General features: G+C 37.1%; 4 protein-coding genes and 1 pseudogene across 11 annotated transcripts; all 5 read left to right on the plus strand.

Moving 5' to 3' along the window:
* The first annotated feature begins 385 nt into the window (after positions 1 to 385).
* On the plus strand, positions 386 to 4,263 carry rdh5 (retinol dehydrogenase 5 (11-cis/9-cis)). The gene is made up of 6 exons (XM_079891609.1): positions 386 to 551; positions 1,980 to 2,044; positions 2,147 to 2,472; positions 2,545 to 2,803; positions 3,305 to 3,468; positions 3,548 to 4,263. The coding sequence occupies exons 2-6, from the start codon at positions 2,028 to 2,030 to the stop codon at positions 3,766 to 3,768; spliced, it is 987 nt and encodes a 328-aa protein (XP_079747735.1). The 5' UTR covers positions 386 to 551; positions 1,980 to 2,027; the 3' UTR covers positions 3,769 to 4,263.
* Positions 4,264 to 4,814: 551 nt separating this feature from the next.
* On the plus strand, positions 4,815 to 11,361 carry gls2b (glutaminase 2b (liver, mitochondrial)). Of its 7 annotated transcripts, none has more exons than XM_079890450.1 (18): positions 4,816 to 5,257; positions 5,383 to 5,482; positions 6,045 to 6,166; positions 6,284 to 6,413; positions 6,486 to 6,565; positions 6,640 to 6,803; positions 8,065 to 8,123; positions 8,517 to 8,549; positions 9,103 to 9,161; positions 9,246 to 9,312; positions 9,405 to 9,455; positions 9,556 to 9,732; positions 10,038 to 10,169; positions 10,269 to 10,361; positions 10,484 to 10,545; positions 10,643 to 10,719; positions 10,817 to 10,880; positions 10,960 to 11,361. In XM_079890450.1, exons 1-18 carry the CDS (start codon positions 5,064 to 5,066, stop codon positions 11,054 to 11,056), a joined length of 1,761 nt encoding a protein of 586 aa, XP_079746576.1. In that variant the 5' UTR covers positions 4,816 to 5,063; the 3' UTR covers positions 11,057 to 11,361. The 7 variants fall into 7 exon arrangements, with proteins under 7 accessions (XP_079746577.1, XP_079746576.1, XP_079746579.1 ...); XM_079890452.1 differs by having other exon boundaries at positions 4,943 to 5,257; positions 6,083 to 6,166; XM_079890455.1 differs by having other exon boundaries at positions 5,217 to 5,257; positions 6,083 to 6,166; positions 6,640 to 6,807.
* Positions 11,362 to 12,664: 1,303 nt separating this feature from the next.
* On the plus strand, positions 12,665 to 15,316 carry LOC307169731 (CD48 antigen-like; annotated as a pseudogene). The gene is made up of 5 exons: positions 12,665 to 12,719; positions 13,085 to 13,406; positions 13,866 to 14,165; positions 14,276 to 14,389; positions 14,613 to 15,316. The product of its transcript is annotated as a CD48 antigen-like (transcript).
* Positions 15,317 to 16,756: 1,440 nt separating this feature from the next.
* Positions 16,757 to 20,203, plus strand: LOC307169628 (glutaminase liver isoform, mitochondrial-like; the record flags this gene model as incomplete). Its single annotated transcript, XM_079890357.1, has 7 exons — positions 16,757 to 16,769; positions 18,215 to 18,276; positions 18,375 to 18,467; positions 18,608 to 18,669; positions 19,506 to 19,582; positions 19,679 to 19,742; positions 19,822 to 20,203. The coding sequence occupies 7 exons, from the start codon at positions 16,757 to 16,759 to the stop codon at positions 19,916 to 19,918; spliced, it is 468 nt and encodes a 155-aa protein (XP_079746483.1). The 3' UTR covers positions 19,919 to 20,203.
* Positions 20,204 to 22,900: 2,697 nt separating this feature from the next.
* LOC307170348 (uncharacterized protein) lies at positions 22,901 to 25,033 on the plus strand. Its single transcript, XM_079891444.1, has 6 exons — positions 22,901 to 22,967; positions 23,063 to 23,151; positions 23,266 to 23,415; positions 23,798 to 23,957; positions 24,473 to 24,552; positions 24,740 to 25,033. The coding sequence occupies exons 3-6, from the start codon at positions 23,344 to 23,346 to the stop codon at positions 24,785 to 24,787; spliced, it is 360 nt and encodes a 119-aa protein (XP_079747570.1). The 5' UTR covers positions 22,901 to 22,967; positions 23,063 to 23,151; positions 23,266 to 23,343; the 3' UTR covers positions 24,788 to 25,033.
* Positions 25,034 to 25,284: the final 251 nt, after the last annotated feature.

Genomic DNA, 25,284 nt, shown 5'->3' on the forward strand with positions numbered 1-25,284 from the left:
TCCATAGTATTTTCCCCCCATAACATGGAAGTCAATGGGGACCAGCAACTGTTTGGTTACTAACATTCTTCAAAATATCTTCCTTTGTGTTCAACAGAAGAAAGAAACTCATACAGGTTTGATGACAGAGTTTTTTGGGTGAACTATCCCTTTAACTGATATGAGGTCATAAAAACATCATCTCTAATAATTTGACCAAAAATAGAAATAGTTTAAATCTTTTGCAGACAAAAATGTCACAATGTCACATCATTGGACGCTCCTGTCAATGCTTGAAATTTCCTGTCAACCACCCAAAAACTAATTCGATCAACCTAAATATAGTTAGAATTGGCATGATTCTCCTTAAAAGTTCCTCCCAGCTATTTAGGGATCACATTTACACAAGCACACAAAAATGGCCAAACAGCAATACACTGAGATTGGAGATTAGAAATTGTGGCCCTGTCTTAGAGGATTAGCTTTAGGGATAAATCTCATTCGCAGACCCACTTCAGATCACTCACCAAACGTGTTCAGGACCTGCAGCTCCAGAGCCAAGAAGGGAAAAGGTAAGTCTGATAATTGATTACTTTAACTGATAGCAGAGTACTTATTTGTTTCTTCAGTTGATGTTTTTAACTATCGAATGTGTATTAGCATTTATTTAAATGTGCACTGTAAAATATTTTGCTGCAACAACTTAAAATTTGAGATAACTTGCATATCTAACTAAACTTAAGTTAACTAAACTTAATATTTTAAGTCAAGCACAAACACATACTTTTTTAAGTTGAAACAACACTATTTCTTATTCTATATTATATCATAAGTTGTGATGAATAATCACAATCATTTTTCACAGAGTGAATTAAGTATTCGTTTAGAGGAAAAGCAAAGTTATTGGCTTCAGATTCGCTTAAAATTACAGACTAAACATTTTTACTAAAGAACAATTCATTTTGAATTATTAATCAGGCTAATTAGAGTAATTAATTATATAATGTCATGATTTATGAAAAATAGTTACTTCTATATGGGACTTCAGTTTCACATTTATTTGGACTATGGTATGATTGGTTTAGAAGTTTTAGTATTTTAGTAGTTCTATTATATTTAGTAATTTCATGTCATTATCATCTGATCAATAATTGTAAAATATCAGAAGGCACATTTATAAACTGCCTTTGATAAAAGCCCTGATTGTTTGATAATTAATAGTGTACATGTGTATAGAAGCTTAAGTCTTCTCTATGGTTGGTTTTGTCCTCTTGGTTGTGTCATAGCACACAGATGAATCCTCAACCTTTCTCTTTGCTAATTAGTCCCTGAAGCTAATAGGTTTTGCATTGTGAGAAGCTTAAAGTGCTTCTGTGTTGCTGGATTTTCCATTTTTTTTATACACAACCGATCTCAGCATTCTCTAAACCTCTACGTTGATTCCAAAGTCTCCCTTTGTTTCATAAGAGCCTTAGCTCAAGATTTCTCATGTGCTCTGAAAAACATGTTGTGTCACGAGTCAATAATGTTCAATAAGCCTCCAAAACCAAGTTACGTCATTTTAGCACACAAGTCTAACTATTTATGAGTTGTTTTGTTGGGTGAATTAAAAGAATGCATTTTTTTGTAGTAGTTAATCAGCTCAAACTGATTTGTACAAACATTTGACCAGATTTATATTGATTGATTGATGGTTTTACGCTTTATAGAAGCAACCAAATCAACTGAAGTTGATAGAAGAGGATGTGGATGTGATGACGATTTCTACAAATTAGCCATATTTGACGATAATAAAATATTCAGAACATTGTAGAAACATAGAATATTTGAGAAGTTCCTATATGTAAAGTTCACAATAGCTTTTTAAACTGTATGTTCTCTGTTGGATTATGGTGCCATTTGTGGTGATTAAAGGAATTGCACCCTGACGCTTCCTGCACTAATAACACCTGCACTATTGTGTTTTTTGTCTTTTACGTCACTGGCATTCTCCCAAAAAGCAATTGTTTACAAAACATCTTCACAGAATCACTCAGGAGGCAAAAACGATGTTTGAGTTCTTGAGGTAAGAACGTGTCTGATTACACTACTATCAAAACACAAGCAAATAAACCAACAGAACTATAAATAATTTTTATGCATTTTGTTTATACTCATGTGCTTGCAGTACCGATTGTTCGTGGACGTGCTGCTTGACTGCGTTTGTGGTGCTGTGGGTTCTGGTGTGGTTCTACCGGGACAACCTTGAGATTTCCAAGGTCTCAGAGAAGCACGTCTTTGTGACCGGTTGTGACTCTGGTTTCGGACACCTACTGTGTAAACGCCTGGACAAACGTGGTTTCCGCGTCCTAGCTGGGTGTCTCACGGAAAAGGGCGCGGATGATCTGAAGAGGGCGACGGGACCTTTCCTGAAGACCTGCATCTTGGACGTGACCAGCACGGCCAGCATTCAGAACGCTGTGGAATGGACCAAAAAAGAAGTTGGAGATAAAGGTGCGTTTCAGGTGAGACTATGAAATAAAGGTTTTAGAAACAAGTTTGACATCTTTGTTCTTAACTTTCCAGGACTTTGGGGTTTGGTGAACAACGCCGGACGTGCTCTTCCAATGGGACCATCTGAGTGGATGAAAATCGAAGACTTTGAAAGCACGCTCAAAGTCAACATGATTGGCGTGATCGAGATGACCATGAACTTCTTCCCTCTTGTGAAAAAGGCCCGTGGAAGAGTGGTGAACGTGGCGTCAGTGTTGGGTAGAGTGGCAGCTAATGGCGGAGGTTATTGCATCTCGAAGTTTGCGGTGGAGAGCTTCTCTGACTGTCTCAGGTATCACACTTCAAAAGCTTGTTTCCATCCACCTATTTTTATATAAAGTTTGTGATATCACAAAAAAAAATCTAGATGGAAAAGCCAAGATGCGCATTCTAAGCTCAATTGAGGTGGCCTTCACATAAACTACAATGGAAACATATTTACTGAATAAATCCCTGACTGTGGGCCACTTTATTACACAGCATCTCAAATGTTGGTTTGGTCATTCTGAAATGCCTGAGCCTATGTGTGTCATCGAAATGTTTGGGTACAATGGGTTTTTCCTTAAAGATATTTTGCGCTTGTTTCCCATGAAGTGATGGTTTTGTTCTCTTGAACACATGAAATGGTACTTTAATCACAAAAGGTTTATGCGTTATTACATTTTTGTGCATAAGCTAAATTTGCACCTTTGGATAGAACCATAGCCGGTGAAAGCCAACAAATTGTTTATGTGTTGGTTTCGACCTTTGACATCACCACTACCTTCAGGAAACTTTTTTCATGTCATTTCAGGAGGGACATCCAGAATTTTGGGGTCAAGGTGTGCATCATTGAACCTGGTTTCTTCAAGACGCAGGTGACCAGCTTGGAGCCCATCGAAAGGGAACTTCATCGCCTCTGGGACCGACTGACCCCTGAAGTGAAAGAGAGTTATGGAGACAAATACTTGGATAAATGTATGTTATCTATGCCAACGATTACCATTTTCTTCATTTCTTCAAACATAGCCCATTTAGACGTTCTTTGTCTCTCCAGACATCAATATCCAGAGGCTGATCATGAACACCATATGCGACACTGACCTCAGTAAAGTGACCAACTGCATGGAACATGCCCTGCTGTCCGCCCACCCAAGGACACGCTACAGTGCAGGCTGGGATGCCAAGTTCCTGTGGATCCCCTTGTCTTATATGCCCGCTTGCTTTGTAGATATTGCGCTGAAGCTGGTGATGCCAAAGCCAGCAAAAAGTGTCTAGATTTGGAGTGTGGTTAAAGGTAATTTTAGGCTGGATACTTTTAACTCTTACCTTTGGTTCCCTTCTGATACACTGGAAGACGCTCTATTTTGGGGTCTAATTTTGTATATTTATGAACAATTATACAAAGTATATACACTGCTGGTCAAAAGTTTGGAATCATTTTTTTTTTTTCTCAAATCAAAAGCGTAATAAATATTAATTATTCCAAACTTTTGACCTGTAGTGGTATTTCAACACCAAGCCATTTATCTTATTTCTCAGTGGCATGTTCTTAAGTGACATTTGCCTGAACTTGCCTTGAAAATGCATCACCAATTTGTGCCTGTTGGTCATCTACCGTAGATGTGTTGCTAGAGTGCCTCTGACTTTGACTTTTGGCATGTCAGAGATCGGCCTACTGGTTTGCTTAACTTGCCAAATTGTGGATATTTTAATGGAATAGGCCTAGTTCACATAACTGTATAAACATAATTTAATAAATGTTATAATAATATTTTCTGTGTATTGTCATCTGTCCACCACTTTCTTCCCAGAAAGGGCAGCTTAAATCAGCATGGTTTGCTGGTTCTAGTTAGTCTAGGTGTTTTTCTTCAGTTGGTCAGAAATGATCTCCTATACTCACAGGTGAGTGGAGACAATTTAATTTATCAACAAATATTTCTTATGAGCCATGAACATTTGTTATTTATTAAACAGTTCCCACATGACGAAGAAATCATTAAACTGTTATCCCTGAGGCGATTCTTGTTGGGCTAAAACTCTCAAACGTCGAGCGCGAGAACATTCAGAAGATCGTTTGAATCGCTTTGTCACGTCATCGTTCTTCTACGTTAAGATTATATATAAAAAAACTTTAAATAGGCTACATTTACTTCATATCTTATATATTTATATTATTTAATGCCCTGCTATCTTTTCTTCTGGGTAGTTGTCAGAAGACGGGATAAATTCACGGAGCTTCTTTTTTTCACCTCAGTAGATCGTTTGAAGCTATTATTGTAGAATAGTCTACATTAATCTACGCTGATAAACATCTCAGAAAGTGCTGTCTCAGTATTATGACATGATATCACTTCGCCCCTCGATGATTTAAGAGTGAATGTCATCCGTGACGGTGAACTTTTAGGAGACGCCAGTGTTGATAAAGTGCTTCTGGCGCTCACCGGATTCCACGCGCACCTGTTGACGCGACTCAAAACAAACCAGCAGCACGCGACTCTGGAGACCGTTATTTGCGACCAGGACTAGTTTGATTTCCCCTATTTACGCTTCAATTTTTAGATTTCTTTCTTATGCGATACAGGAAAATGATCTCTTTCAGGACCCTACGACTGCCTAATGTTGGAGTTATTGGCTTACTGGCGAAAGACGTGGCAAAAAGCAGCTCAGCGTGTCAGAACGTGGCGAGGAGGTCGTTCAATTTAACTTTTCACGCAGCCGGCGAATTTACAGCACCTGCATCAGTGGATAAACCTAAATCGAAAACGTGAGTCACTTTTATAATGAATAAAAATGACTTTTGTTATCAAATGTCTGATTAAAAAATAGAAAAGTAAGCTACAATTGTTTGGTGTAAGTGTGTGGAGGCTTAATCTTATTTAATTAAAGCAGAAATGTGACCAATAAAAGTATATTCTCTGGACTGGAGGACATGCTTTTCTACACTATAACTGAAGGAGCGGAGAAAGTTCCTGTATCTAATTTCATTGCTGTAAGTTCTTTAATCTACATACACACTGAATCATATACAATACAGATAGACTTTTTTGCACTAGCAGTTGTTAAAGTCTGCAAACTGAACATCACTGTATATGGGCAACAGCTGGGAGTTGCCCCACACATTGACTCAGTAGCATGTTATGGGCTCAATTACCACCAACACCCTTACAGTGCATGTTCCCTCTGAAATATGATTCGGTCATGGGAGGGTTGAGGTAAAACTCACACACGAAGACACGATTATCTAGACTTTGTGGTACTGCTGTGATGGGTTGTGTAATAATTTATACACAAGGTCAGTAAACACCCCCAGTACCTTCAGTTTAAATGACATTTGATGAACTTTGTATTAGATAAGTCTTAAATATCTAACTAAACTTAAGTTAACTAAACTTAATGTTTTAAGTCAAGCATGAGCACATACTTGTATAAGTTGAAACCTGTTTGATTTGTTTGATTATTGTATAATTAGAGTAATCTTTATAAACATTACTGTTTAATTAAAGTTTGCACGACAAATTCAAGGATAGAACAGTATTTTCCCCATCTAACAGGCAGTGAAAAATACCGGCCTTCTGACCTCTGACCCCAGATTGCGCTACTGCATGGAAAAGATTCGCGAAGCTATCCGGGAATCAGCCGGTGAAGTCATGATGGACCGTGAGCTGTTTCGAAAGTGAGTACATTTTCTTTCCGGCAAAGTCAGACAAAAAATATCTGCGAATTTCCTGCATAAAGAGGAATATTTATCCAGACGAAGTTCTAGTTTCTAACATTTCCAACATTGTGACAGGTGTGCGGGTGGAAACATCGTTCTGCTGAGTCTCGCTTTCAGACGGAAGTTTATCATTCCTGAATTTGAGGCATTTGTTGGCATCATCAATCATATTTACCACACATCAAAACTGCAACATGATGGACATGTAAGAACTATATTTTTCAATAATTTTTCCTCATTTATTTGTATAGTTGGACTCACTTAGAATCTTTTTCAGGTTACAAAATACATTCCCCATCTCACCAAGTTTAGTCCTGATCTATGGGGTGTCTCTCTCTGCACAGTGGATGGCCAAAGGTAAATAGAAAAAGCTCCCTCAACTTTTCTGTAATATGAGGTTATGATTTTCAAATCAACTCTTTGAATTTCAGGCACTCAATGGGAGACACAAAGGTGCCGTTCTGCTTGCAGTCGTGTGTGAAGCCGCTGGAATACGCCATCGCTGTACACGAGCACGGCACAGAGAAAGTGCACCACTACGTGGGGAAGGAGCCCAGCGGATTCAAATTCAACAAACTCTCTCTGGACGAAGACGGTGGGTGAGGAAATGTCATAGATTATCATATAAACAACCTACAGATGTTCTTGATGTTGTGAAAAATGCAATAGATATACACATATAGGCTACAGAAAATAGAGGAGTGTTGGGTGTAATGCATTACAATTACTGTAATTTACTGTAAAATAAGGGATTACTCTTAATTTGTTTTGTAATTTGATCACAGTTACTTCTGATGTAATTGCATTAATTTCAAACAATTCTATATAAAACAATAGTGGATTTAACATTAAAATTTTAAATGTTTTAATGTGACCTTCTCCCTTTAAATATTTTGATCAGTTCAAGAATAATTTACGCAATTTTATATTATTTATTTGAAAGAATTAAAAGAGCAGTTTCATGTCTATTCTTGTATTGGTCAACTGATCGAGGCTGATATACAGTAGGATTTAGAAAGTAATTAGTAAAAAGCAAGCAATACTTTTAGTAATCTAAGTAAAGTAATCTAATTACACTTTCAAAGATGTAATTAGTAGCTAGTGATTCATTATTTTGTAACACTTAACAATTAGGTTTCAGTAGTTAACATGAACTAAGAATAAACAATACTTCTACGGCATTTATTAATATTAATGTTAATTTCAATGTTTGCTAATACATTATTAAAATCAAAAGTTGTATTTGTTAACATTAGTTATTGCGCTATGAACTAACATCAACAAACAATGACTGTATTTTTATTAACCAACATTAAAAAAGCTTAATAAATACTGTAACAAATGTATTGCTCATTGTTAGTTCACGTTGGATAATACATTTACTAATGTTAACAAATGAAACCTTATTGTAAAGTGTAACACTTTACGTTTTTAGAGTAATTTACCCAACACTGTCCATAAGAAAGAACTTACGAATGAGATTTCTTTAATATCTTGTTTCTGCTAGACAGCAATGAGAGTAAATGGAGAGCAGAATAACTTATAAGCAAAAACATTCCTATTGAAGCATTTTGTTTCTGTGGTTCTAGAGAAATCAAATAAATAAATTTGGTAACACTTTATTTTACAGTGTCTTTGTTACATAGTTACTATAGTAATTACTATAAATTGTGCTTAATTATATGTAACTAATCTAAAACACACCCTTTATAGTAAGTACATGTACTTAATTAATTTTACTCAGTCCTTTTATGAATAATTACACTTTAACATGGAAACCTTAAAATTAAAGTGTAACCATAAATTCATATTAAATTTAAATAATCTGTGAGCTGATGCTGGTTTTCTGTTCTTAGATAAACCTCACAATCCCATGGTTAACGCTGGAGCGATTGTCATCAGTTCACTTATCAAGGTAAACATAAACCTGCACTTTCACTGTGGAGTTTAGCGTCAAGTAGGTTTGTGTTTGCACTATTTACTTGTCTGATAGTCAACTCACTTGCAACTCCAAAACAAACACTGATATACACTGACATGCGTGCCAGGCCATAATTCATTTGAGCTTACAGACCTTTGACCCAGAATTCCAGATCTGTGTGGACAGACGCGGTGCATCTGCTACATGTGTTGTTTTGTGGTGCCTGAAGCAGGACTATTACTGGTCTGGACTGAATCCAGGCTATTAAAAGTGCCCTTTAGACCAAATGTATGTGATCTGTGCTTCCTAGGATCTCCATTACAAGCTAGAAATGTGCAAAAGCCTCACGTTGGTAAAATTTACTGTTCCTCTTCTCCTTCTCTCCAGCCAGGCGTCAACAAAGCGGAGAAGTTTGACTATGTAAGTTGTTGGATGCTGGCATTTCAAATTTCATTTAAAAAATATGAAAATACATACGCTGACAGACAGGCAGGAGATCCTATCATTGCATTGGGGCCGAATGCAATGATTGGACGAAAATTTGTTTTGGTCCTCAATCTTTCACAGATGATGTATGTACATGTTTTAATATTTAGACACACTTCTATTATTGATTGCTATCAGGATGTGAAGAGCATTTCAAGCTGTATTATAAAATGTGTTTATAAAACAAATTGCCTACCCTACCTTAAATGGAACAATGTTTATTTGGCTATTAATCTCCAAAGCACCAAAAGTAGTGAATACAACTTTTCAGCTATATTATAAAGTCATACAGTAGGGGTTTTTTTTAATGAAAAAGCATGAAATTAGTTATTTACCGAAGTCGTTATTCCTCGAAAATATTGCTTTTTGGATATAGATAATGCCTTTAACCCAAAAATGGAGCAGATGTGATTCTAGACTCTTTATTTGGCTGTTTGCTAATAGTGTCTCTACAAAGAAAATAATTTTTGTTGCATTTCCTCACCAGGTGATGGAGTTTGTGAAGAAAATGACAGGCAGGGAGTATGTGGGCTTCAGCAACGCAACGTATGTCTTTCGCTTTGGCGTTTTACACTTGTTTTCCACGCAATTTCATTGCTATTGACTTACGTTTGATTTTCGTTTGGACAGATTCCAGTCAGAGAAGGAGACAGGAGACAGAAACTACGCAATAGGATACTACCTTAAAGAAAAAAAGGTTTGTACTTCAGCGAACACTGTTTTATATAAGCAAACTAGCAGGATGTTGTTGATCGGTCACAAATACAACTGTGATGTCCTTCTTTACAGTGTTTTCCGGATGGGGCGGATATGATTGACGCGCTGGACTTTTATTTCCAGGTTGGTCAGGTGATTCTTCACCTGTTTTAATCAGTTAAGTTATTCTAATGTTAAATCATCACTGACAGTCCCGACTGAATTTCCTCTCTGTCCCTCACAGTTGTGCTCCATAGAGGTCACGTGTGAGTCCGGCAGTGTGATGGCTGCCACACTGGCTAACGGCGGCATCTGTCCAATCACAGGAGAGAGAGTTTTGAGCACAGAAGCCGTGCGAAACACGCTCAGCCTCATGTACTCCTGCGGGATGTACGACTTCTCGGGACAGTTCGCTTTCCATGTGAGTACATTTATACCTAGTCAGAATTTTTTAGTCGTAGTAACACTTGCTGTATATCTTTACATCTCAGTACATGCAAAGTCTGTTCACTCTGCGGCCATATTTGCAACACCTCCGGGCAGGTATTTCGGTCGTCCAAGACCAAGTCCTATGTATTTGAATGGGGGAATCCTGAAATCTCAAAAACGGCTCTTTTATTTATAAGACAGGACTTATTCTGCCATATTGCCAGTTGCACTTTCTCCCATTCATAAGTAATATGAGTGCACCATCTTTGTATATCTAAAGTTTTTGATACGTGCCAGGTTGGATTACCTGCTAAGTCTGGTGTGTCGGGCGCAGTTCTTCTGGTGGTGCCGAACGTGATGGGTATCATGTGCTGGTCGCCCCCAGTGGACAAAATCGGAAACAGTGTCCGTGGAATCCACTTCTGTCAGGTGTTTTCTGTCATCGTCCTGTTGGTTTATCATCCTCTTTTTAATTCCAGACCATAGATTTAGTATAAATAACTAATTTTGTAACCCTTCTGTATTTAGGAACTGGTGTCTTTGTTCAACTTCCACAACTACGACAATCTGAGGCACTTTTTGAAGAAGCAAGACCCTCGCAGACAGTCTGGTGACGACAGGGTAAACCTTACACTTGACAGCTTTCACACCAACCACATGAACTAAACTACAACATTAAACACCAAAATAATTTTAGTCATCTTATTAGTTCCAGTAATGAACGCATCAAATCTGTGTTGTAGAACAAGTCGGTGGTGAATCTGATGTTTGCAGCCCACAGTGGAGATGTCTCAGCTCTGAGAAGGTCATTTTATTCAGTTCACAATGTCTTCGCTTTGCCTCAAGGAGTGCTAGTGATATGTAGATTACTTACAGTACTAGTCTCTCTTTTCCTCCATCAGGTTTTCCCTGTCATCCATGAATATGGAGTTAAAGGACTATGACTCTCGCACACCTCTCCATGTCGCTGCTGCAGAAGGTAGAATCATTTTCTGTGAACATTAAAGCATCTTTTAGTGCCAAATACAGTTTATTTAATTATAAAATTAATTTGGTTTGTGTCTGTTCTGTTTTAGGTCATGTGGATGTTGTGATATTTCTGACGCAGGCCTGTAAAGTCAACCCTTTTGTGAAAGACCGGTACAGATCCTTGTTTCTTTATACGTTTACCTTCAGCTCCATCCATTTGGTCATAATTAACCTCATATCTCTAATTCAGGTGGGGAAATATTCCTCGGGATGACGCCATGCAGTTCGGCCACAATGATGTGGTCAAGATCCTGCAGGAATATGAGCAGAGCTGCAGTCCAGGCTGACGCAGAAGACCGAAGTCATCAATCAAATCTTCAGCTCTGCAGGGTGTGAATGTTACAGACTTAAGGACTATAGCCTAAAATAGATCATGTCATCAGAAATTGCACAAAACAAGGGCACATTATGGACATTGTCTATTTACAGAGATTAAAAAAAACTCACTCTGTTTTATATTTGTAAATATGTTTTTTTTGTACATAATTTGTGTTGTATACATGTTTAATGTGGTAATGTACTAATGCACAATGTACAGTGTTTGTGAATAAACAAAAGCAACCATACAGATGATCATATTTACACATCTTTACATTTTGTAGCGTCTTTCTTTCTTTTTTTGTCATGGTTTTTGCAACTTTTTTTCAAATAAATTAACCAACAAGTATATGTTCCCTGAAATGTTAAATGTATACATTTCAGAAGAAATGAATCCACTCGCTATAAAACTCGCAACGTGACAACTAGCAAATTTTGTAAAATACAAGTTAGGCTACAACTCTATAACCCAGCAATTATCCAGAACATCCTAGCGACCGAACAAAAACATGTCAAAAACCACTTGAACACCTTAGTAATTGCATAGCAACACCCTGGCTTTAGGGCAACAACACCACATATAGTTAATCTGCCGGATTTAGTGCACCAAGATTGATCTCATTCAATCTAGACTTACGTGTGCCTGAAACTTGGACTACAGCACATTCACATGCTTCTGCCTCAGAGATTAGACGGAAGTTGTGGCTTCCAGAGACGGGTCAAAACAAAAAGCATATAAACTTACCAGAATTTTTACTATATTCGAATACTATCTTATCCACACCCTGGTTAAGAAACTGGTAAAAAGCCATTGCACTGACTTACTGCCCTCTACTGGTGTAACGATATAACCTGCAGAAAGCGACACTAAACAAATCAGTGAACAAATCTGTTTTTACACACAAACAGATTTGTGTCAGTAAAATTAGATGAAAAGAAAAAACAAAAACAATCAGTACTACAGTAAAGAAATCAGTGGATCATATTTAAGTAGGCCTAATGGCCTACTATAGACAGAGCTTAGAGGTCACTAACATTGTTTGCATTAAGTGGAAAGTGGTCTTGTGGGCGGAAGATATGAGCTGCAACCACATTGAATGCTGGAAATGTTCTTCTGCCTTTGCGCATATTACAAACCTCTCACAAATCTTCTTCTGTCCACAATGCCAATGATTTTTTTTTGTGTGTGTGTGTTAGTAACACAAATACATCTGATGCCATATTTATAATTTTTTTTGTGTGTGTGTCAAATATAGCATTTCTTTCACAACCTGAATAATTATCATTAAAAATATATAATCTCTCGGACTAAACTGTGAATTGTATTTTTAGAACATGAGAAAAAGATATTTAAAAAAGAGCATCAGTAACCTGATGACATGGACATGTAAATCAGTATGTGTTTAAACTATATTTAAACAACCAAGATGCTAAAAACCTGTGTTTTGGACTTAAGAAAGGAACTGAAGACCATTTTGGTCACCTCTGATACTTCCTCATAACAGTATGAGCGGCCATTGGCTGAATCTTCATCACATGCTCTGTTTGTGAACTGAAACCACAGGAACAGTCACTTTTCTAAGATGCTCGCATACATGAGCTGTTTAATCTTGCTCTTCATTTGTGTGGAAGGTAAGATTGCTACTTATATCTAATTGTTTTTGAGATTTGTTAATCTTTTTAGAGGTTGTCAGCTGTCAACTGGTTGTTAATGGCTGTCACCAGCTCAAATTATCCAGTATCAATTTGACTGATTTATGCCAAAAAACACTGGCCTATACTGGTTCATTTTAAATCACTGAATAAAACTCCTTGGATCACTATAAAGAAGTTAATGGGCCAGTAATGAACAGAAACAGACAAAACAAAAAAACAAAAAAACAAACAAAAAAAACGTCGTATCACTATGTTAAACAGTTAAATATACTCACTATTAATTTTTTTAGGATTGACTTCCAGGTCTGTGCATGGGTAAGATATAACTGAATCTGTTTCAGGTGTGTTTGGTGCTGATACAGATGAAGTGAAGTCAGTGTCAGTGACTGAGGGAGATTCTGTCACTCTAAACACTGATGTTACTGAAGTACTGATAGATGATCTGATACTGGATGTTTGGACCTGAAGACACTCGAATCGCTGAAATATTCAACCAGAAGATCAAATTATTCAATATTGAGAGATTCAGAGAGAGACTCCAGATGGACAGTCAAACTGGATCTCTGACCATCAGAAACATCAGATCTGAACACACTGGACTTTATAAACTACAGATCCTCAGGAGTGGAACTTCACACAAGAGATTTAATGTTACTGTCTACAGTAAGTAAATTGAAGTGTTTCATTTTATTTATGTAAATGTGAGTCAGACAGACTTATCAGCTGATCACATGAAACCTGATTCAGAACATTTAAAACAAAACATATCCACTGCCTATAAGTTTACATGAGAAAAATGTGTTTACTAAACAGTTCACATTTGTCTAACTGACGGCACGGTGGCTCAGTGGGTTCAAGTCACGGCTTAGCCAGGAGTCCTTTCTGTGTGGAGTTGGCATGTTCTTGTTTGCTCTGATTTAGATATTCGCCATAAAAATTGGAGTGAATGTGAGTGTCCACTCTTAGTGCTGGGTTAATTCAGAAAGGGCATCCGGCATAAAATATGTGTGGATAATTCCAATGAAGCGGACCCTGCAAATGAGTAGGACTAACGCTAGGAATATATATTAATTACAGATAAAATTGACATTTACTGTTATTAATGTTATTTTTGTTTTCCAGCTCCTCTACCTGTTCCTGTCATCACCAGTAACTCTTCAATCTGTTCATCTTCATCAAGATCACCAGAGTCCAGATGTTCACTGGTGTGTTCAGTGTTGAATGTGAGTGATGTAACTCTCTCCTGGTACAAAGGAATCAGTGTATTGTCCAGCATCAGTGTGTCTGATCTCAGCATCAGTCTCTCTCTACCTCTGGAGGTGGAATATCAGGATAACAACACTTACAGCTGTGTGATCAACAATCCCATCAGCAACCAGACCACACATCTGGATATCAGTGAACTCTGTCACACATGTGCAGGTACTGCAGCAGTAACATTTTCAACATATTTTCTTTATAAATGTGCAGTTCATACTGTGTCTATGAAGTCCAACTGAAAGGATTGACCATTTTCTCTTTCTTTATTACAGAGAATTCATCTAATTTGATATTCATTATAACAGTAGTTTGTGTGATTCTGCTGTTCATTTCTGTGTGTGTGTTTTACTGTTGCTGCAAGAAATGCAACCGAGAAAAACCAGAGGGCAAGTATCACTATATTACTAACTTACAAGTCAAAAAACCCTATTTTTATGCAAATTAGTTTTACAACTTGGAGCCTAAATTGAATGTTGAAAATTTTTAATAGTTCTAAAATGAAAAGTATTCTTATTATAGAATAGAAAATATATCAGTGTGAAATGTCACCAGATGAAATATCATATATTAATGTTAAAAACACTGACACTCTTCACGTGTGTGTTTTAGATCAGGAAAGCATGTCAGAATACACAGAGATCATCTACCGTCTTCAGATCTGACACCAGTCACTGATCATCACTCAGATCATTAATATTCATAACAGTAATGTGAAATTCAAAAACAGAGTCAAACTGGATCTCTGACCATCAGAAACATCAGAACTGATCACACGGGACTTTATAAACTACAGATCATCAGCAGAGGAACTTCATACAAGAGATTCAATGTTACTTAAATTAATTGGAAAATACAAAACAATTATTGTTATTTTATTTTGCATTTAATACTCTTTTTATATAATTTAGTGTGCTTATAATTTTTAATTTCCATTATCGTTTATATCATGTTTGATTGCCTTTTGATTATTGCATTATGTTTCAACTAGTGTTGTCAGATCTGCTTCTGTGGGACTTTTATGTTGTAGTTTCTCTGTGTCTAGTTTCTGTGTTCTTTCCTGTGTCCTGTTTCCTGTGGCCAGGTTGTAGTTTTGTAGTTTTCATTAGTCTGTTACAGGTGTGTCATTTTCAAGCTTGTTTACCCCTCTGTTTAAATAGGCCTTGTTTTCTCTGGTTCTCTGTCGGTCGTTGTTTGATGTCATACAGGTATCTCCAGTTCCCCGTGTTTTCTTTGTTTTTCTCAGTGTTATTTTGTTCCTGACTTATGTTATGATTGTTTATTTTCATTAAAATCTCCCTGCATTTGGATCCCTCATCTCTGCCTGCCGTTTTTGATTCCTCCGTCCTGTGACAAGTGTCTGCTTCATCTCACATGTTTATGTATCACCCTTGGTTTAATTCTTTTCTTGTGTTGTGGAGGTAAAAGTATTTCTAGATGACCTGAAACAGGGCGAAGGAACTTGTGTAACCACAAACAAACTTCACACACTTGACGTTCTTCTAAGCAATGCCCATATCTATCTTTAAAACTGTATTCCGTAACTTTTTCCGTAAATTTCTTTGGGTTAAAAATTATCCACAATAATTTTTTGAGAAAGTACATAACGAGCCAGTATTCAAAACTATCTGCTTGCCTTAGCTCGATTCAAAACGGTAAGCTTGTAATACTGTTTTTAATTTCAGTGTAACTGGTGGATTTCCGTGGGAAATTCGAGCATGTTACGTCACATCTGTACACATAAAGAAGGAGTCTTGGCTAGTAGGCTATGTTGTGTGTGAGGATGTTAGAGGTGGAGATTTATAGCCTTTTCTCACAGCACTTATATAATTAAACTTATCAATTTGATGGCGGACCAGAAAGGTTCAAACGACAATCACCAGTGACAAGAGATTCTGGAGATTCACCCATTGTAAAATGCAAAAGACTTCGTTTGGACTTCGGAGTGGCTACAGAGATAAAGACACTGCAACCGGCCCATGCGAAAACAAGGATAAATATCGGGAGGGCATTAAATGTAGTCACGCAATGCTGATGTTGTTAACATGAACAATTTGAGAACAAAGTATAATTTGCATTGTTTGACGTGATATGTTAAGTGATCGTTAGATTTAATCAGACTTAAATTTCCCTTAGTTGGTCAGAACAAAAGTGGATGTTACTTACTTGTTCAGAGTCAGATGACATTTTCCAGTGAAAATTCTTATGCTGGTCATACTTCCAAAAAGTAGAATCTGTGATTGCGAATGACAGTCTCCACACTGGCGTGACAACTGACAGCCGCACATTCTCCTCAGAACATTGGATTCATCCACGCTGTGCCGTGCCGAGGCACAACCCACGTAAAGTTCTGTGAATAACTGCAAAAATTGCGTTTCGAGCACTTCGAAACAGTGAATCATTTTCCGAAGCAATTGGTTCAATTGATTCAAAGTTTCAAAAGCTTAGTTTATCTTGAAGAGTTCAGTAAGACAGCACATAACGGGACACCAAGCGATGGATTAAATTTTTTTTTTCTATCTATCTCTGCTTAAGCAATTATAATGCGAGTCAACACAGGCCTATATCGTTTTCTTTATTTTCAATATTTTATCAAATGTTATCTAAAAGTCATTATAGTAGCCTAAGAAACAAAAAAATGTGATAAGTGGGAAAATGTGTTTGTGCTCATTGGAAGAATGGGCCTGAAAACATAATTAGCAATCAAAAAAAGAAAAGGAAAAAGAACAGCCTATTCTCTAGTCCATGTTACTATCATGACTACAAAACGTCAGACCGATGACCCAAAAATGTTGGCTTAATAATTTTTTTTTTTTTCATAGACATAATATACCCCCCATTGGCCGCTGGATCGTACGTCAACGGCGCCACCATGTTTCTCCGGGCAACTTGCCGTTACTCTCATAAGTGGACTAAAGGAAAGCTGGGGTGCGTTTCCCGAAAGCATCGTTGGCCAACTATGGTCGCAAGTTCGATCGTTACCAATAGAGTTCAATGGACATTGCGATGAACTTGCGACCATAGTTGGCCAACGATGCTTTCGGGAAACGCACCCCTGCCTGGCTATTTTGAGGTTTTATAAACTGTCGTACGATCTAAACCAGTTCTCAGGGAACTACCTTTCACAAGACTGAACAGTTGTTTTGGGTCGTATTTGTTCATTATATGCTGAGAGCAAGTTGGCCATCAAAGTCAAGCTATTAATAGCTAGCGATAACGGTATTTAGTCATGAAAATTAAACTTTATAAGAGATAATATAAAGTTCACATGATTCTTATGAAGTCTGAGCTTATATTATAGTTTATATTATGAATTAATATAACTGTAGCAGTGGCGGCTGCTAGTCTTTCAAAGAGGGGAAGCTCATTTTCGGCCTACATCATAAAAATGATTCATTATACGTAAATTCTATGTTCCTTTTCAAGAAAATGCTCTGTGAAAAATGAATGTAATAATATAATAAAGATAGAAATAATAATATAATAAAGTATAATAATAATGCTACTAATAATAAGATATTTTTGAATTATTTTTGAATTATTACTACTACTAATAATAATTATATAAAAAATATAATAAGTAATAATATAATAAAGGTATAAATGTATAATTGTGTGAAATGTATTATAAAAATTGGATAGCAATTTCGACAAGCAAATACCAAGAAATAGGTTGCAGCAGTTTGTCTTTGAAAAATCCGCGATGGGACTGAGCTCGAACAGCTTCAACATCAGCGACTTTTTATTGTATGAAATTGCTGTCAATCAAAAGGAGACACAGCCTTTCGACAGACCCTCCAATCATCACGCGGAAGCCCGGAGTCCAGGCCAGCCCACTCCCCGTTCACCCCCAGAGAAGCTGAGCTTCCATGGGCGGGACATAATCGCAGCATTTATCCAATGACCGTCTAGTTTCGAAGCGCTGAAAAAAACTGTTTGAAGCAGCTCCATTGAAGTCAATGGAAGCTGGGCTTCAACAGGGAAATGCACTGACGCTACGGGAATGTATGAGAAGGAAATCGAGTCAGTCAGCCGACCTGCTGTATGTAACTGATTCTGAACGAACTCGTCTTTGAGACGAACGTTTTCTAACGCATTTTAGTCAATAAAATGTTAATACAATAGTACATATTATTTGACCATTTATTTTTTTGACATTATAGGGGAAGCCGAGCTTCCCTTGCAGTCTTAAAGAAATCGCCACTGCTGTAAAGTGAGTCTTCAGTGCAATGTGGACAAAATCGGAAACAGCGTCCGTGGAATCCACTTCTGTCAGGTGTTTCTGTCATCGTCCTGTTGGTTTATCATCCTCTTTTTAATTCCAGACCATAGATTTAGTATAAATAACTAATTTTGTAACCCTTCTGTATTTAGGAACTAGTGTCTTTGTTCAACTTCCACAACTACGACAATCTGAGGCACTTTTTGAAGAAGCAAGACCCTCGCAGACAGTCTGGTGACGACAGGGTAAACCTTACACTTGAAAAACAGCTTGCACACCAACCACATGAACTAAACTACAACATTAAACACCAAAAGATTTACAAATTTTTTTTGTAAGTCAGCTTATTAGTTCCAGTAATGAATGCATCAAATCTGTGTTGCAGAACAAGTCTGTGGTGAATCTGATGTTTGCAGCCCACAGTAGAGATGTCTCAGCTCTGAGAAGGTCCTTTTATACCCTGGGAAAACCCAGACAAACTTCCGGCAAATTTAGTTTTGCTCTGCAAGTAGTCTGGCAAAGAGCTCATTCAAGCCGATTTGTAATCCGTCCAAATTGCGGCACCAATCAGAAACGTTGAGGTGGGCTTTACACGATGACGATCACTCTGATTGGTTTTAGGTCTATACAATTGCACCCAGAGGCATTTGAGCGACGTCCATTGGTGAAGCGCACCAACTTTTAAATGCATTATTATATAAAAACAAAACAAAAAAAAAACACATGAGGACAGTCTCCATGAAAGATCACGGCAGATGAACGGGCTACTACATTTCTCTCCGAAACGGTAGGAAATTAAATTAGATTTAATAGAGGATTTTAACTGTGACAAGATTGACAGGGCAGGATGCACGCGACAGATCCGTCCGCTAAAGATGATGTAGTAGTATGTCCCAAAGCTTGCCTACTTTTTTGCTACACATTCAAAAGTAAATACCTTTTCTTCACAAAAAGAGTACATACTTTTATGGTGTAGTGTAACTTAGGCGAATTGGGACGCAGCATATGGCTTTACACGATGACGATCGCCCTGATTTGTTTTAGAAGTTTTAGGTCTATCCAATTGCGCCCAGAGGCATTTGAGCAACGTCCGTTGGTGACGCCCCTTTGTAAATGAGTTCTTAATGAAGCTTTGCCAGACCATAACTCAGTTTTTACTGAGAATGGTCTGGTTTTAACCAGGCTAGTCATTTTATTCAGTTCACAATGTCTTCGCTTTGCCTCAAGGAGTGCTACTGATATGTAGATTACTTACAGTACTAGACTCTCTTTTCCTCCATCAGGTTTTCCCTGTCATCCATGAATATGGAGTTAAAGGACTATGACTCTCGCACACCTCTCCACGTCGCTGCTGCAGAAGGTAGAATCATTTTCTGTGAACATTAAAGCACTTTTAGTGCCAAATACAGTTTATTTAATTATAAAATTAATGTGGCTTGTGTCTGTTCTGTTTTAGGTCATGTGGATGTTGTGATATTTCTGACGCAGGCCTGTAAAGTCAACCCTTTTGTGAAAGACCGGTACAGATCCTTGTTTCTTTATACGTTTACCTTCAGCTCCATCCCTTTGGTCATTATTAACCTCATATCTCTAATTCAGGTGGGGAAATATTCCTCGGGATGACGCCATGCAGTTCGGCCACAATGATGTGGTGAAGATCCTGCAGGAATATGAGCAGAGCTGCAGTCCAGGCTGACGCAGAAGACCGAAGTCATCAATCCAAATCTTCAGCTCTGCAGGGTGTGAATGTTACAACCTTAAGGACTATAGCCTAAAATAGATCATGTCATCAGAAATTGCACAAAACAAGGGCACATTATGGAAATTGTCTATTTACAGAGATTAAAAAAAAACTCACTCTGTTTTTATATTTGTAAATATGTTTTTTTGTACATAATTTGTGTTGTATACATGTTTAATGTATGTTTAATGTGGTAATGTACTAATGCACAGTGTTTGTGAATAAACAAAACCAACCATACAGATGATCATATTTACACATCTTTACATATCTTAGAATCATTTTTCCTCTCATTTTGTAGCGTCTTTCTTTAGTGTCTTTTTTTAAAATGTGTGTCAAGGTTTTAGCAACTTTTTTCAAATAAATTAACCAACAAGTATATTTTCCCTGAAATGTTAAATGTATACATTTCAGAATAAATCAATCCACTCGCTATAATACTTGCAACGCGACAACTTGCAAATTATGGAAAATACAAGTAACAACTCTATAACCCAGCAATTATCCAGAACATCCTAGCGACCGAACAAAAACATGTTACAAACTACTAGAAAACCTTAGCAATTGCATTAGAAAGCCTTCACTCTTAAAAAAAGGGTTCCTCGAGGTTCTATATAGAACCCTGGGGTTCAGTACTTGGCCAATAGAACCTTTTACCAAAAAAATGGTTCTATGTAGAACCCTTGCATAGCAAAGAACCTTTTTTATTAAAATGGTTCTATAATTCATGTTTTATGACTGAAGTGTAAACTAAAGACTACACAATAATTATAGGCCTACACAACACATTCACAAAGCTTTTTGAGTCAAGACCCATGAGAATGACTGTTGTAGTCAAAAACAAGTCAACAAATATTAATATCTAGTCAATATATGGTTTGAGCTGTACATTAGCATGAAACTTATATTTCCTAATACATTATATTTTACCTTTTTGAAAAATCATTTTGTGAAGAAAAAAAAATAAACTAACCAGGTGTTTTCTTTATTTTATATACCACATTGTGATGGTTTTAAAGGACAAGTTCGGTATTTTACACTTAAAGCCCTGTTTACAGATCGTTTCTGATGAAATAGAACGGTTAAGATTAAAATGTGGACACATGCTGCTGTCCCGAGAATTTTAGGTTTATTTCGCTTTCCCCCCCACCTACACAATGGCAGCCTATGGGCACTGGAACAATCCTTCATAAAACGCATTAAACTTTCGTTTACAAAGACGTGAAACTCACCGAGTGGTCAGGGGTGTTCAATGATATGCTCACAAAAAAATCGCTGCAAAAGATGCTTTCCAACAGGTGTTTTACCATTCGTTGTAAAACTGTGGATCTATTTTTCCAAACGTCTCACACCCGCAGATTCTTCCGTTGAGAGCTTGAATAATAAACACTCCAGCCCAGTTGGTGGCGATAATGCACCTTTGCCAATTACAAGCAAACCACTGGCATTTAATTGAATACACAGAAGAAGCAGAAGAAGAAGCGGCGGAGTAATACCGTACCGCACACAGCCCATCCAATTCAAGTCAATGGAGGAGACAAAAACTACGATAAAACCTGTTGGAAAGCATCTTTTGCAGCGATTTTTGTGTGAGCATATCAGTGAACACCCCTGACCACTCGGTGAGTTTCACGTCTTTGTAAACGAAAGTTTAATGCGTTTTAGGAAGGATTGTTCCAGTGCCCATAGGCTGCCATTGTGTAGGTGGGGGGGAGAAGCGAAATAAACCTAAAATTCTCGGGACAGCAGCATGTGTCCACATTTTAATCTCAACCGTTCTATTTCATCAGAAACGATCTGTAAACAGGGCTTTAAGTGTAAAATACCGAACTTGTCCTTTAATCTAATAATCGTATAATAATAGTCAAATGCCCCCTGGTGACGTATATGCGTTGCATCATCCTTGAATTCCTATTGGTGGATTGGCGAAGATGAACCTCGAGAGTCGAGACAAGTGACAGTTAATTTTTCAAACTGAGGAGTCCGCCATTTCTGCCCGCTCATGCACTCAGGTAAGTTAAGTTTTTACATTTTTGAAATGATTTTATTTAAATATTTAGTATTGGAGTTAATATTTATATTGGTTAGAGCAGTCCTTGTGTTAAATACTGATACTAGAAGCAAAATTTACCTCAGTAAAAGCACTGCTGTTGTGACGGGCTTCGTCAGCCGTCGGTTCAGAAAGCCCTGTTAAATTGATTTTTCTCCGGTTTTTAAATTAATTAAGATACAATATCCCTTTATTTCCTTGTTAATGTTAATGAAATTGTCAACTACAATAAGATAGCTGTGTTATAAGGAGACGAGCTTCGAGTCAGAAGCTTGAATTTTAATTTAAATGAAGCTCGCGCTCGTTGTTCAAATAAACGGCGCCGATTCAAATTAAAGCGAACCGAGTGGAAGACGGAGGTGTATGATATGTGAATGTGTGTCTAAGTTTCACACATACTCAGTTTGCGGCGAGTATTTTTCCCAGGCCTATGTTAACAGGTGTAACTGTTAGTTCTTAACTTTGGCCCGCGAGCTCTACTTTCGTGCAGTTTTTAGCTCCAACCCAGAACAAACGAAGATCTTGATTAGCTTGGTCAGGTGTGTTTTATCAGGGTTGGAGCTAAACTCAACAGGAAAGTGGACACTGCTACAGTTGAAAACTTCCGGCCGGTCTGCATTAAAATTGTGCACAGTTGCAGTGTTCGTCTATGTTTACTGTTACGCATGCCGCTGGATTAAAGTGATGATAGCACATGGTTAAATTTGGCATTCAAATGTTCTAAAGCCATAAATGTTTAGGTGTGTTTAATGCATAGTTGGTTTGTGAAGTGTTATTTATGTTCTGTTTTCTTTTATCCCCAGATAATCATGGTTGATAAATGGTCAGTAGATGACACGTGCCACTGGCTTCAAACTATAAACCTCATTGATGCAAAAGAGTATTCAGAGACAAGTCTCACATCCGTGCATTACTGATTCAAGTGTTGTTTGACAGCATCACTAAGCACACCTGGTACAGTATTGTATTTCATTGTATTTTATAACAGTTAAATGTATTTTATGTTAAATTTGGTGGTTGTACTGAAATAATATATTTATGTTTCTTAGGTACCCAAATCATAAAACGTATGGAGATGTTCTGGGGAGTTTGATCACCCGCTTTCCATGTTTGAAGGGATGGCAGCTCCTCTGGTTATGTATGAATATATTGCAGTTCTTTTAATATTGTGAAAATATTGAGATCATTGCTCATTAAAAAATCTCACCCAGAAAAAATGTATTTGAAAAAGAAAGTATAAATGTGTCTACAGGATACCTTGTTGGAATGCCTTAGAAACAAATTTTTAAAAGAACGGATTCCCTTGGTTAGCTCATCGATCATCCTGCATATGAAGAAGTATGGGATTAAAAGGAAGTGTGCTGGACAAACAGATTCTGAGGGACTTAGTCAACAACAAGAGGCAAGTTCAGTTCAATAAATCTGATGTCGAAGGCAGATTAAATTTGTATTAACATGAAACACATGTTGACAATTATTTCAGAGTGCAAAATGTAGAAGAGAACCATGCATATAAAGATTCTGCTTGTTCACAGGTGGTATTTGGTTAAGTGTTCCTTAAGTGATACATCAGTTTTTAAGATTGATGTTTCAATCAAATTCAACGCCTGTAGTCATTTTGATTACTTTACCACAGCCACTATTTTTCTTATTAAACATTCTGTCTCGGAAAAACATCACTATATAGTAGTCAGTTGCAACCTCCAGTCCATGCTGACCATGGAACTTGTTTGGCTGAAATTTGGAAATAAGCACCTGAAGTAAACAAATGTTTTGGTTTTAAGATGCTGCATGAACTGACAATGAGGTTTGGAACAGACTTGGCGAAGAACATGGAAACATCTCTGAATGAAATGGCCCCACACATCATCAGGAGTGCAAAAGAAGGAAGAAAAAAAAAACTCTACGCCAATCTCATTAGACCAGCAGAGGAAACCACAGAAGGTAACAACACCATATATTTTCCCCCATCCAACCGATCTGTTCCATGCCCAGTGTAAAGTTGCATTGTTTGCATTGTCAATGAAAAGGTTGTAGCTCCTATAAATTGTATGAGTGAAAACATGTATTAAAATAATGCAAATATTAAAGGAATAGTTTACCCAAAAATAAAAATTGTCATCATTTTTACTCACCTCTTGTCATTTAAAATCTTTATGACTTTCTTCTTCAGAACACAGAAGAAGATATTTTGAAGAAGGATGGTTACCGAACAACGGCGGTGCCCATTGACCTGCATTGGTTTGGTGTCCATGTAATAGAATTGAATGGGTACCAGCATGGTTCGGTTACCAACATTCTTCAAAATATATATTTTTGTGTTATGCTGAAGAAGGAAAGCTATATAGGTTTAAAATGACAAGAGTGAGTGAATGATGACATAATTTTCATTTTTGGGTAAACTATCCCTTTAATTGATTTTCTGTACCTAATAAACAAAAATTTGTATCTGTTTGTAGGTCCCGTTAGGAATGCTGCACTCATTTTATTGCCAGCACTATTTAAAGAAAACGCCAGCTTCCTCTACTGTGTAGATAGTGTAAGTATAGTTTTCTGTAGTTACATTAACATTTGATGCACTTGACTTGAATTAAAGGAACTGTTCATGCAAGTATAGAAATATTAGTCAGTTTACTCACCCTTATGCCAAATTTGTAACATTTAAAAAAAATAAAAATTAATTTACCCTATAATTTACTCACTCTCTTCCTTCGTTTGTTTTACAGGAACCCAAAGGTCCTACACCACGTCCTACTGTTTACCGGCTCTCCTGATCCCCTCAAGGCTGAAAGTGTCAGCATTATAATGGACAATGTGAACATCATCAGGGAGACAGACATTGACATGACACAGGCTGTGGAATGCCTGTTTGCAGTCTATTTTCTTTTCAATGTGCAATACCCTGTTGACATTAAGCACACAATGACTTTTATTCAAAAATATATGCTTAAACTTACACGAGCATGACACAAGAACACCAATACCTGTACTGAAAATGTACAGTCAACTTGTGTAAATTGTAGTGCTATTTAATAGATGTTTTAATTGTTCATGTATTGATTTTTTTTTTTTATCTGCATTGTCAAATATCAAAAATTGTGTTTTTCCTCATTTCAGAGATAAATGTAAAAGTTAAGTACTGTATATGTACATAAACAAGCTTATGTATGTTTATTGCAAAGTGAAAATGCTTAAATGAAATAATTAAAACTAAATGGTTAAATGTAATTAAACATCTTAAATGTAAATGTTAAATTTGCTTGTCTAATAC

This window comes from Squalius cephalus, assembly GCF_949319135.1.
Source record: "Squalius cephalus genome assembly, chromosome: 13".
Classification (NCBI taxonomy): Eukaryota; Metazoa; Chordata; class Actinopteri; order Cypriniformes; family Leuciscidae; genus Squalius; species Squalius cephalus.